Below are 12,899 nucleotides of genomic sequence, written 5' to 3'. Positions count from 1 at the left end.
TAGAGCTGCGGCTACAGAGGACTTAAATAATAAATAACTCTTCCCAGGACAAAGCAAAGAACTGACAGCAAAAGGCTAGGTGGACAGGAGGCCGCTCTCAGAAATAAGAAGTACTGACACACCCACAGACTGCACTTTTTCCCTATTATCTATGAGGCCTGTGTATAAAATCGTCTCTTTTTTCTAAGTTAATCATGAGACATTGTTAGCATCTGTGTACTAACTACACCTCAGCATGGAAATCCAGTGCTCCACTGGAGACAGTGTGCATGGTCATGACCAGTGAAGGCCACGCATGTCCCTTTGCGGTCAAAGGAACACAACGGAGGGTGTATGAGTTCTTCCGCCAAACCACAGCAGATTATTTAGTGTTCACCATGAAACAAACCAATCCACCACAGTCTGAACATAGCACTGTTGCTTTCTCTAAGATGGTGACAAACGCAAACACACGGAAGTGTCAGAAGCACTGCTAGGGAAACCCCTGGTCAGCACCGGGCTGCAGGAGGGCTGAGCTGTGAGCAAGCAGGCCTGCCTGGAGGCGCAGCAGCAGGGCTGAGGCTCCGTGCATGCGCTGCTGCCACTCGGCCACACTGCCTGCAGGCTGCATTGGGGTGCAGAATGTGTCCTTCTCCACGCACCGAGGAGACACGCATGGCTGGGACAGCGGCCTGGCAGCTCCTTCAGCTCCTGCCTCTCAGATCAGAATACCAGAACTGCTGGGTGCTGCAAATCCCAGCTGCAGCTCTGCGTTCTGCACCAGAGAACCCAGCCTGACTGGCTCTTCCATGCATGCCATGGGTATCTGAGGTGCCCATGGCTTTCTGGGTGCCCTCAGCAGCTCAAGGCTTTTGGCTACATTTCCAAACCTGCTGGCTTAGCTGACTTACGCTGTCGATCTGTTTTCTTCTGCTTTCACTCTGTAAAACTACAATTACACTCAACACCTGTTTCCAAACAGCCAGCTGTGACAAGGAACAAAGGCAGCGACTTACTTCCCAGAGGTGCTGAGTGTTCCTGACGGCTCCCGCTTGGACCTTCTCCGGCAGCAGCAGGACGCCCTGGAAGGGCCCGATCCAGGTGCCCTGCTGGATGCGCTGCGCGGCGCAGATGCCGTAGGCCAGGCCGGGCACGGTGCTGGTGCAGAGGCAGACCTCGCGCGGCAGGTCCCGCAGCCACTCGGGGATCTCGGGCGGCGGGGCGGCCGCGGCCGCGCTGCTAGTGCCCACCAGGCGCCGCAGGGAGTGCAGCGGGCCGTGCATGGGGCACTCGCCGTTGCGGTTGTCGGCACACATGTCGCACCCTGGGGGCAGAGGGAAGCTGTTAGCACGGCGCTGCCGAGGCCCACCCCGCCGGCCCACGTCACGGTGTGCCCCTTGGGCGTGCTGCTGTGGCTGACCCCCGCTTTGCCAGGCCCTGCATGAGAAGCCCCAGAGGAAGGCCCGGCGGGCATCCTGCATGCTCAGCATGTTCACAGACTTGCCAGGGTTCATTTCTGGTGACACGACTTCAGTTTTACTTTTTGGGTAACAAAAAGCACATGTAAGCCACGCCGGTGCCCTTCAGCCAGACATTCACCAATAATAATGCCTGACAAGGGCCCTCCATCTGCCTTGCCACAGCTCGGCCCAAGGGTTTAATTGGAACAGGATTTAATTTCATCCTCATTGTAAAAGAACATTCACTCCAGTTTTTACAGAGCGGACGTCTGCACGCATGTCTATTTAGAAAATAAATAGGACCTCATGAATGACAAATTGGAGCGTGTGCAGACATTTACTTTCTTATAACCTCATCTAATCTCAAAATTAACATTATGTGGCAAATATCATCACTCCCTAGCACATATATGAAAAATGTGTTTGGTCCGGAGCACAGGTTCTTCGCCTGCTACATGCGGAGGGACACAGTTTAGTGGGCAGTATTGGCAGTAGGTGGATGGCTGGACTAGGTGATCCTGGAGGACTTTTCCAACACTAATGATTCTGTGGTTCTATGCAGCTGAGGCTATGAACAAGAACAGCGCGTCTGACTTTGTGAGCAGCCCCCAAGAAGAAAGATCGTTTTTACAAAAATGTTAATTTCCCTAACTGCGTGAGTAATGGATGATGTTGCTCTATTTTGGGAAGATCCAACTGTGATTTTTCTTTTCCGAGCAAAGGAAATTTTGGTAAAATGTTTCCGTTACACATGGTTGAACATGCCATGAATGCACCACTTCCAGGAAAATGTTTCATGCTCGGGAAACCCATTTCTCTAGAGGTATGCTGAGTTAATATAACAATAAATCTATTGAAATAGGTTACTCTCTTCCATACATTTCACTTCTGTAGTACAGCAAAAGTTTTCATACAAATTTATTCCAGAAATACAAATAAATAGGGAAAAGAGCAACTATACTGTAGTACTCCCATAGGAGTTCCTATATCTTTCCCCTAGTAATTTTACACTATTTACACCCATCTTTACACAAATGCAGCACAGTACTCACTATAGGAGTGGATGCTCCTGGCCTGTGCCACAGCCCTGTTCTGGCTGATGGCAGTGGCCACAGCTCCAGCTCCCAGCAGGAGCAACGTGGCTGTCTCTCACCCCATGGCGGGCACTCTTGTGCTGGGCAGGCCTCTTCCCTGAACAGCCATCAGAGGGAACCTTCCTCTGCCCAGTAAAAGCCGCCAAAGAGCAATAAAAGCTACACATTTAAAATATGGCCTCTACTTGCATTCTCAAATTTTAGACAGGCTTCCTAATCCCTATTTCCCATCCACCTCTTTTACATTGTACCACATAAAAATTGCTGAGTTCAGAACTACGAAAATATTCGAAAGCTACATGTGAAAGTTCTTTTTCCAAAGGTCTGCTATGCTTTCCTGTGCATTTCCTTCAGAGGAGCACAGACCCACACTCCATGGAACATCTGCGCGCCACAGCCCACAGAGAGCCCAGCTCTGCCAGGAGCCGTGCAGCGCTGAGCACAGCCCCACAGGACACCAGCCTGAACCGAACACCTCAGCATGGCACTGGAGCTGTTTGTTAAGGAGATACCCCCCTGCAAGAGACCCCTCTGTGGGGTTAAGCCACTGCTGCAGCAGGAGTTGCTAACTTGGCCACTTCAGCTAGAGGTGGCTGTGGGCTGAAGTTTACAAGATCCTGGGGAAAAAGGCTCCTGGCAAGTCCCAAGAGAAGACTGCTATGCAGCCAGTATTCCTACAGCCATCCCCAGGCTTGGTGGATAAAAGGCAGCATGCAAGTGTTGGGAGCTTGGGGTTGTTTCCGCAGCTAATTTGGAAATGGAAGTATCAGCACCACACCTTTCTTTCCCTCTCAGAAACCAGTGACCAAGCAGCCCTGTGTTTTGGGCATTTCCAAAGATCTCAAAGGCAGCACTAGAGTTTATCACATCCAAGCCATGCAGGAAGAGATCCCACATAGGAAAAAAAAAATGGCATCTGAGCACACTTTATATAAATCCTGTGTCTTACCATGCAAGTCAGAATGAAAATATGGGGCAGAAAAAGTGAGGGCTTACTGGGAGGATGCCAGGATGCCTAATCATGACGTCGATTGGCACCTAGGGCAGGCCCTTTGATCTGATCTGCCCATGCTTCTTGGCCATCTTTACACACATAATTCTCCTCCCCAGTGCTCAGTTATCAGGTGCTGTTTCAGAGACACCGTGTCCCTGTAGCAACTGACACTGGACATGCAAAGGCCTCTTCGTGACTCCATTCAGGCCACTTTGGTGTCATTTCCCTGCATCCTACCTCCAGACATGCAAATTCTTTCAGGCACACGACTTGTAGTAACTAACTGCCCACACTGAGGATTTCTTCACTTCTTTCTGTCAATATGAGCAGATAAAACATTTTATTTCTACATCTTAAGTGAAAAGAGATTAAGAAATCAAAGAGAAGTATAAACGAACTCCGTGTCACTGTCATTTACCCTTGCAGAAAGTCACACATAGTGCTATTTATTTTCTGCTGTCCAAAAACACTGGTAACGTCTTAATGCTTGGCAGCTGCAGTATCTTATCTCCTGCTGTGCTCCTTTCCCTCTGTCCTGCCAAAGCTGAAGGTTTGGAAAATGGGACATCTTCTGAAACTGCTTTGGCTTGTGATTTGTTGATGAGAGGGAGGGAGTCTGCCTTTAAGACTAAGCAGTACTGAATTTCTTCTAAGTAAGTTGCATCCTTTATACAGATCCAGTTTTTATTTAATTTTAAAAATAATAATTAAAAATTAAACAAAGATGACGAGGATTGGAAGCCCTGCAAGGCTCAATTTACTTCGCCTTCAGCAAAAAAAAGCCAGTGCACCTCTTTTCTGTGACTTGCCTAACAATGCATGGAAGGCTGTGAAGCAGATGCACTTTCTGTAGTGCCATACCACCCATTTAAAGGCAGTTTGCTTGCAGAACCTGAATGCATGGACTCCTTTGCCTCCCGGGACAACGGAAGGAAGCCCTTTATAAGAGCAGACTCAGTCTTGCCCACATCCTCACAAAAAGAATCAACAGTATCCCCCACGAGTAACACGACGTAGGATGTAATACAACACGCATACAAGGAAAAAAAGAGTTTGGGCTGTTTTTTGAGACAGAAGGATCTGTGACCCCTGCAAGAGTCTGCAAACTGGAGGGCAAGATCTACAGGTCTGGGAAGCTCACCTCGAGGGACGTGGTGGGACAACTGTGAGCTGTGCAGAGGGGTGCTACACAGCGCAGTGTGAGCACAGGCCTTGTCCAAGGGCCACACTCTGATGGCTGATATAGACACATTAAAGCCCCAGATCAAGACACGAAAAAGTAAGAAATGGAAGAAAATGGAGGGATTTGCTGAAAATGGAAGAAGTGAGGAGGACTGTAGTCAGAGCAGAGTTTCTCCTGATAAAGGTCACTGGAAATGCACTACTGCAGGCCCGAGTACAGCCAGGCTCTTTGGAAGATCAGTTCCTCACTGTATACCTTCATGCTCTATAGATAGGAAGATTAAGGCAAGGAAGAAGCAAGGAAAAAAAAAAAAAAAAAGATTTCCTAGTGGAGCTGTTTGGTATGGCTTTTCTGAGAAGAGTGCAGTGTGTTATCGTTTATTTGGCTCCATAAAAATGAGCACAGTGTAATGCCAGCACCATAACTCCATGAGTACGCTTAGAAGTACTAGAGCTAAGCAAAAGGGAAAAGACAGACCGTTGCCCCCAAAATATAATTATAAACACTCTCATAGCTAAATAGCACTACTAGAACATATTTGAAACGAACTCTGAGAGGAGAAAGCTTTTGTCAGAACAAGATAGAGTCCAACACAGCACTTAAACCAGCAAACCAGCTGTAACAATAAATGGAAGAAATACATTTTTGTCTCGGCAATAATACGCTTCAAAGGTGCAGTTACACTGGATACCTGCAGTTTGCTGGTATTTAAAGAAGAACGGCCTCTGACCCTCTGCTTCATAACTCACTGCAAGTACACAGGTATCCAGCGCAAGTGGCCATCATTTCACACCGTGCTGCTCCTCATGAGTATAAATCACTGCCGCCGGCGCTGCGTCCTTGGCCGGGCTCAGGTACCCAGACAGGAGGAGGGCGGCTGGGCGAGGCCGGACCCCCATCTCCTGAGGGCCGCCGCCTTCCTGCGGATCCCGCCCCCCTGTGCCTCAGTTTCCTCGCTGCGAGCTGACAGTAATCTCTTTTTACTGCTGCAAAGAGAAATTAATCGCGGTTTCGCACGTGTTCTGAGTCAAACCTTCGCCCTTCCTTTCGGGGTACCCAACGCAGACATCCCGTCCCTTTCGGATTCCTTTCTCGGGAGCTGCTCTGCCCGTCCTCCTGCGCTCTGCACGGGCTGCAAGCGGGTCCCGCCGCCCCGGGGCCGCGGCTCACCCTCCGGCGAGCCCAGAGCGGCTCCACCGTGGCAACGCCGCGACCCCCCGCCAGCTCCCCCGCCTGCCCCCGCAGCCGCCCCGACCCCGACCGGCGAAGCGCCCTTCCGGGACGCTGCTCCCTCCCGAGGGCGGCCGCGTCCCCGCCACACAGTGCGGACACCGCGCTGCCGCTCCGGCGCGGAGCCGCCGCTCGGCCCGAGCTCCGCCGCGGGGTGGGGGGTTCCTGCGCGCCCCGGGGCCAGGGGAGCCGGCAGAGCGGCCCTGGGGCTGTTCTGCCTTTGGAGAGGCGGGTGGGGGGCTGGCTGGGGAGGAGGGGTTGTTTTTCTTTGCCTTCGACTGAACGTTTGAATGAATTAAATTTCCGTGTCAGGTATAAGGAGGGTAGGAGAATATTGTGTGTAGATAAACCTTGCCACCCCCTGCCCCTGAGAGACCCCCATATACAATGTAGAGATGATGAATAGGTTCTGGGAGAAGAGATCGAAGTTCAGTCCGCACCGGCTCCACTCTCTCCTACAAAACTATAGGGCAATTAATTGTGGCTTGTCCCCTCATCCTTCATCTCCTGGTGGCACATATCGATGGAGATTACTGCTGATGGACCATTTTATCACCCTAAATAAACAGTCACCACCTTCCCTAACCTCAATCTAATATATGGCTATCTGCTATGTTTAAGGGTGCTGGGTAACTAATGATGTAAAACAGCTAAATCATACAGGTTACCAGCAGCCTGGAGAAAACATCCGAACAGCCCTGGCGCCGAACCGCTTCACCGTGCACCCTACACCTCGACACCGAATGGGACCGCTGGCGCGGGTGACACCCGTGCTCCGCACGGAGCGTTCACTGCCGGGGCAGGCTGTTCCTGCCGGCACGGGCAGCAGTCCTGCAACGGCCGCCTCTGCTCTCCCGGCCGCCCCGCGCCCCTACCCCCGGGGGTCGGCCCCGCGCCGCCGGGAAACGTCCTTCCTAACTCGGAGCTGGGAGGAAAGCGGTTCTCGCCCGCCCGCCGCGTTATCGGGTTTTTAACACGGCCCCCTGCGAGCCAAGCCCTAACCAGCGCTGTATTTGTTCCTTAAACACCCGTTCAATTTAACGCATTTCCACGCTGACGCTTTTCCCGCAGCTCCCCGGTCGGCCTCGCCCCCCGCGCCGCGCCGTGCCCGCGGGTACCGCGACGGGGCCGTGTGTCCGCCGCCCGCGGGGGGAGCTCCGGGCCGGAGAGGGGGAGGTTCCCCTGTGCGGAGCGAGGAGGGGGAAGGGGATGCCCGGAGCGGGGCGTCTGGAAGAGATGAGGGCTCGGGGCGCTCGCCGGGAGCTTCTCGCCGCGGCCTCTGGGATGAGCGGCCGGGGGGCAGCCAGCGGTGGGGGCCCTGCTGCCGGGAGTTGGGTCGGGGCTGCGTGTGACCCCGCTGCCGCCGGCTGCGGCGTGCCGAGCGCGGACAGCGGGGACAGCTCGGACGGAGGCCGATCGCTCCTCACCTCATCTGCAGCGCAGACCTCCCTTCCCTCCGAGCGGCACCTCCGGAGCAGGGTGTGCCCTGGGGCAGAGCCACGTCCACGCCGCGTGCCCCAGCACCCGGGGACCCGCAGCCGGGCCGGTGCCGGCAGTTCTGCCTTTTCCACGTGCGTGTGCGTGCGAGCGAGTGGCACCGCGATATTCCCGCACTCCTTCCTCACTTTCAAGTTGCTTTCTCTTGATTTTTGAGAACGCGTGTGCTCAAAGCAAACACACCTGGTCCCAGAAGGTTGTAACGCTCAAGCCGAAAGCTTTGCGCAAGGACAGTCGAAGCGCTGTTAGAGTGAAAGCTGCCCAGCGAGCCAGCCCGGCGGCGAGAGGTTTGGATCCCGCGGCAGAGAAAGGCAAGGTCCGCCCGGCAACTCTCGGTGCCGCCGCCCCGTCCCGGCAGCGCGGCTCGCAGCGGCCCTACAGCAGCCGCGTTGCCCCTGCAAGCCACCTTCACTATCGCGACTGGGGAGAAACGGCGCAGACATCGCCAGAGGTTCTGCAGCACGCAGTTATTCCGCTCACTCCGTAAAAACTCTCCTTCCAAATCCCTTTTTATCTTCCTTTCTCTTTTTAAAACCTTTATCTTACAAATTTACAGATCTGCCCGTGGAAGTGGAACACGAATTGTCTCAACAGTTCGGCTGGCGATTAAAAGTGGATTTCAGATTCCATTAAGTGCGTGTAATTTACGAGATCACGTTGTATGCACCCCAGAACAGAAAATACACGCATACATTTCGCTACGGGGTAACGCTCAGCACAAAGAAATCGCTCAAAACAAAAGTTGGTGCCCAAACTATAACGATTTGCAGCGTTAGGAGGGGACAGGAGTGCCCACCAAACAGAATCTGCACCAACTTTCCTCCTGCTCTTCAAGACTTACGCACCATGATTAGGACCACGCCAGCATCCACGCGGTGTATTTCGCACACCACTGAGTCTCACGGAAACTTTCAGAACAAACTCCGCGTCCGAATTGAAATGAAACGAATACGCCTGCTGCTGGGATCTGGGTGCCTCTTGTCTGCTCAGCAGCCATCCTTAAACAGACATTTCAGGGAACAAGGATCACAGAAATACGGAATTTTAGGAAACACTGGGTAAGAGAGGGTGGTTGATGCAATTAAAAAAAAGTCTACAAGGCGAAGCCGTGGTCTAATGCTTTAACAGGGAAACGCGTGTGCTCGGGAAGCTAGCAGTACATTTGGTGAATTAGTAAGTTCATTGGTTATTTTCGGCCCACGAATTTCCTCGGTCGCAGAGGACGGGCAGAGAAAGGAACTAAAGATGAGCAAAACCAACTTCAAAAGTCATGAACCTGCAGGAGATGCCGATGTTTAGTAACTGGGGTGTCCCCACCCTTCCAAAACCAAAACAAAACAAACACACAGGCTCAAAAAGCAGGCAAACAACAAAAAACCTAAACAACCAGCTGTAATTAGCAAAAGGATTAAACGTATCCTAGCCACCAAGCGCTCAGCGAGTTCTAAGACTCGGGCAGACGACGTTTTCTCCTCTACAAAAGCAGCTTTCCTTACTCACTGACGGCGCCCTGCTTTTCAGTGGGCACGAAAACTAAAACTAGCAAGGTGTTAACGAGGTCTGAAAGGAAAATGATACTCCGAGATAAGAGGGAGGAAAACTTTGCCCTGCTCCATCTGACTGAAGCTGCAACTTTTCTCCTGGCCAGCTCGGAGCAGGAATTGATTTCTGGGGATGCATCGAGGCCCAGGCTCTCCGGGCAGGAGCCGAGTGGTACAAGCAAGGCGAGGAAGCGCCGGGCGTACGGCAAGCTCACACGCTCCGTTTCTGGAACCATGTCCCTAGCAACCCTCCGAGAGAAACCGACCGCACGAGAGTCCTTCCGATGCAGCCTGCCTTCCGAAGAAGGAGCCGGCTCTCCACCACGAAGGTGGTCGTCCCGGAGCTGCAGCCCTGCTCCCGAGAGCGCGGTCACCGACGCTAACCCGGCGCCGAGAAGAGGCGGCGGGCGGGGGTGCTCCCCCGGGAGCGCGGTGCGGGCAGAGTGCCGGCCCGCGACGGGGAACGGCGGCGACGGGGCGCCGGGAAGCGCGAGGGGGGGGGGCCGGTACGTACGGTTGTTGGGGTCGCTGGTGTGCTGGTTTAGGGGGATGATCTCCATGCGCTGCTGTCCGTACAGGTAGTAGTCCAGCTCCTCGGCCGAGCAGCGGAAGCGGGCGGAAGCGCGGTCGCCGCATTTGCTGCTGCCGCCGCCGGCCCCGCACAACTCCTTGCCCTGCAGGGGAGCGGGCGCTCCCCCGGCCGTGGGCTCGGAGCTCTGCAGCGGGGCGAAGACGGGCAGCTGGGTGACCGGCAGGGCGGTCAGGCCGGCTAGGGAAGCGGCCGCCGCGGCGACGCAGGACGAAGTGGAGGAGGAAGACGGAGTGGACGAGGACGAGGAGGAGGAGGCGGAGGAGAGCGAGGCCGGGCGCTGGCGGAGGCTGTCAGCCGAGGGCTCGGCTCTCTCGGGCGGCTGGAGCTGGGCGAGGGCCCCGCTGCTCTTGAGCTGGCCGCTCTGCGGGAAGAGCTGCTGCCAGTGCTGCAGATAGGCAGGATCCACCTTCAGGAACGCGGAGCCGCCGGGGTCGCCGGGCTTCAGCATCGCGCTGCCTGCGGTGCGGGGAAGAAGCGGAGAGCAGACATGAGACCCCCGCCCCGCCCCGGCCCACGCATGAGCTCCCCGCGCTCGGCTGCGGGAGCAGCTCCGCCACGCTCCCCTGCGGGGCCGGCGGGGGGAAGCACGGAGCGGAGCGGCGGAGCCTGGGCGGGGGGCAGCGGCCGGGGAGCCAGAGCCGCCCCGGGGCGCCTGTGCCAGCGGCAGCCGCGCACGCGGCGTCTTCCCTTATCTCTTCCCCTCACTCCGCGGCAGCAAACGGCTCTCAAAGTTCACAACAGAGAGACGGAGGAAACTTTAGCCCCACGCAGACACGCACGAGTCTGTTCCCCGGCAGCTGGGGACGAGGATAGGGCTCCCAGCACACCGGGGAGCCCACCCCTGCGAGGCGGCGGGGCCGGAGCCGCCCCCGGCCCGGAGCTCCCTTACCTGAGCGGGGCACGCAGGAGCTGCGCGGTCGGCGTGCGGGAGGGTGCGCGGTCCCGGGAGCCTTCGGGCCGGCGGAGGGCTGAGGGAAGGGCTTTTCTGCGTCTTTGTTGACTGGAAGCGGGATGTCCCCTCCGGGTGCCGGCTAGACGCGAGCCGCCAGGCTCCCTCTGCCGTGGCTGCACATGGTAGTCACGGCCGGGCTCCTCGCTCCTCTCTGGCAGACTCCGGGCTAGACACGTGGGTTTTACGACAGCGCAAAATACAAGCGTGTGTGGTGTGTACGAGAGGGAGGGGAGGGAGCGGGAAGTTGCCAGTGAGCCTGAGCGCAGAGCCCTTTTTCTGGCAACATCCCCCACTTTGTTCCTTGCTCAACTTTTAAAGGTGTCCCTTTCTGCCTTCCCTCCCCCTGTCCCTCCTCCCTCCTGCCGTCCTCCCCGGCTCCGGGCGCTCAGCACCGCGGGAGGAGCCGCGCGCAGCGGCCCCGCAGCCGCTCGGTACCCGGCGCCGCGCAGGGTTGGCGAGAGGCGGCCCCGGTCTCCCCGTCCTCGGCCCTCGGGGTGGGGGTTATGGCCCTTCCTAGCCCATTCCGCTGCTCCGGTGCGGCCGTACCTGCTGCACCGCGTACTCCTCCTGGGATCGCCTCTCTGCCAACCCCCGGTCACCTATGACCTGTCCCAAGGGCTCCCAGCGGAGATGGAACTCATCGCTGCGGAATTCCTCTCCCCTGAAACCCTGTCCTTCCGGACACCAGCAAATCTCTCTCCTCCTCTCTCTGTCGGTTTTAGCACCAATCCAGGAGTATGCTGGTGGAGATGCAACCTATGGCGGCAAAGTTCGCTAACTTCTTTTTCACTCCGCTTTCCTTAAAAAAAAGGTGTTTTCTACTCCTTCGCTCAGCTGCTGAGTTTACATATCAAGGAGAATATCACTGGTTCTTCCTTTTTTCCCCTACGTCGTACAACAAAACTAGACGAGAAACACCATTTGTCTTAGGTGTACCACATGCACGTAGCATCGGATACACTTAAGACGAAACATTCAGACCAAGAGCTTTTATCACCAGAGCATCTCCCTGGGGGAAGAGCAGCTCCCGCTGCCAGGTGCCGCGCCGCTCGCTCACCGACAGAGCGTGTGCGCCCACGCTCCTTTCGCCATTCCCCACCCTGTTTCCAGTTTGTTTCTTTCCCACCCTTACTTCTCGCAGAGCCTGGGAAAGCTTCTGCTGTTTAGATTTTGTCTGTGTCTAAGGCAAGACATTTTAACACAAATTTGAACAGGGCTGGGGCAAAAAATGTTTAGACTGGCGTCATTTTGACAAGGTCATCCGTCATCTTCTGTATAGATTGATAACACCTAAGTTAAAGGCAAACACAAGTACGAAAAGAAGTCTGATTCTTACGGCTTATGAAGTTGGCTATAAAACGTTCTTAATGTCTTTGGTCAACCCCATAGCGTAAGATACGACGAATTTTCAGCCGTCTCGCTCCATCAGTGCTCTTTCTGAAGTTGTGACACACGGCGGTGGGTGGCGGGGCGGGCTGCGAGCCGCGCCGTGCGCTGCGAGGTGCGTCCGTCTGCGGGGGGCACGCGTCCGCGGGCAGCGGCTCCTGCTCCGCTCCACTGGCACCGCACTGACGCGGTGCCTCCTTCTTGGCCATCTCCTGACTAGTAACAATTTTATTCCATCCTTTCCGACCATTTGCATTTGTGTGTGTGTGTGTGTGTCTTTTTATGTGCACCTCTGTATTATTGCCCTTTTCATTACCAGGCATCTTTTAAAAACACTGAATTGTTTTTAGTGGCAGCAACCCCTACAAATTCGTTTCACGCTACGTGAACGTGATGAAGTGGGGAAAAGCTCCTAGCTAATGGGCTTAAGTACATTGTCAATATCCGCATTTGCCTTCAGTTGTTAACAGAAATATTCCGCGCGGGCTCATACTGGGAGGATTTCACTCCGCTACTGCGCGGTGCTTTCTCGGGCAGCCCCGGGTGACGGAGGTGCCGGCACAAGACGCAGAGCCCGCAGCCCAGACGCGGCTCCTCTCCATCCCCCGTCCAGCGGGGCAAGAGGGGACGGAAGCGCGGAAGATCCCTCCGCTCCCGTCCCTCGGGGCCGGCGAGGGCGGCCCCCGCGCCCCGGCTCTGCCCGCAGCGGGCGGCCCGGCCAGCCCCGTCCTTCGGCTTTTTCCCGCGGCGTCGGAGTCGCTCGATGCGCGTTGGGAAAGGAGGAGAGCGGCTGCGGGCGTAAACGAGCCAAGGGCCCGCGCGGAGCTGCTCCCCGCTCCGTTGGGCTGCAGCCTCCCAGCCCGGATCGCGGCCCCGCGACCGGCAGCTCCGGGCCCGCTCTGCCCCTCCGCTGAGTCTCGGCGGCTGTACGGCACGGCCCGGCCGCAGCCCGCTCCTCCCAGGCGGCTTGGCGCAGCCTCGACCTCCGGCC

The 12,899-nt window shown here is 55.9% G+C and overlaps 1 protein-coding gene across 1 annotated transcript in view; it reads right to left on the bottom strand.

The window, feature by feature from the left end:
* The window catches only part of PRDM6 (PR/SET domain 6), a 77,084-nt gene extending 64,843 nt beyond the window's left edge, over positions 1-12,241 (bottom strand). Inside the window, exons 1-2 of the mRNA XM_021381395.1 lie at positions 9,493-12,241; positions 996-1,303 (exon numbers count right to left, since the gene is read on the bottom strand). Of these exons, the coding sequence (XP_021237070.1) occupies positions 996-1,303; positions 9,493-10,018 (834 nt within the window). The 5' untranslated portion in view covers positions 10,019-12,241. The remainder of the gene's footprint in view (positions 1-995; positions 1,304-9,492) is intronic.

The sequence above is a fragment of the Numida meleagris genome, chromosome Z, assembly GCF_002078875.1.
Source record: "Numida meleagris isolate 19003 breed g44 Domestic line chromosome Z, NumMel1.0, whole genome shotgun sequence".
In the NCBI taxonomy this organism is placed as follows: Eukaryota; Metazoa; Chordata; class Aves; order Galliformes; family Numididae; genus Numida; species Numida meleagris.
Note: the sequence above shows the minus strand (reverse complement) of the source record. Positions and strands in the feature narration are given on the sequence as shown.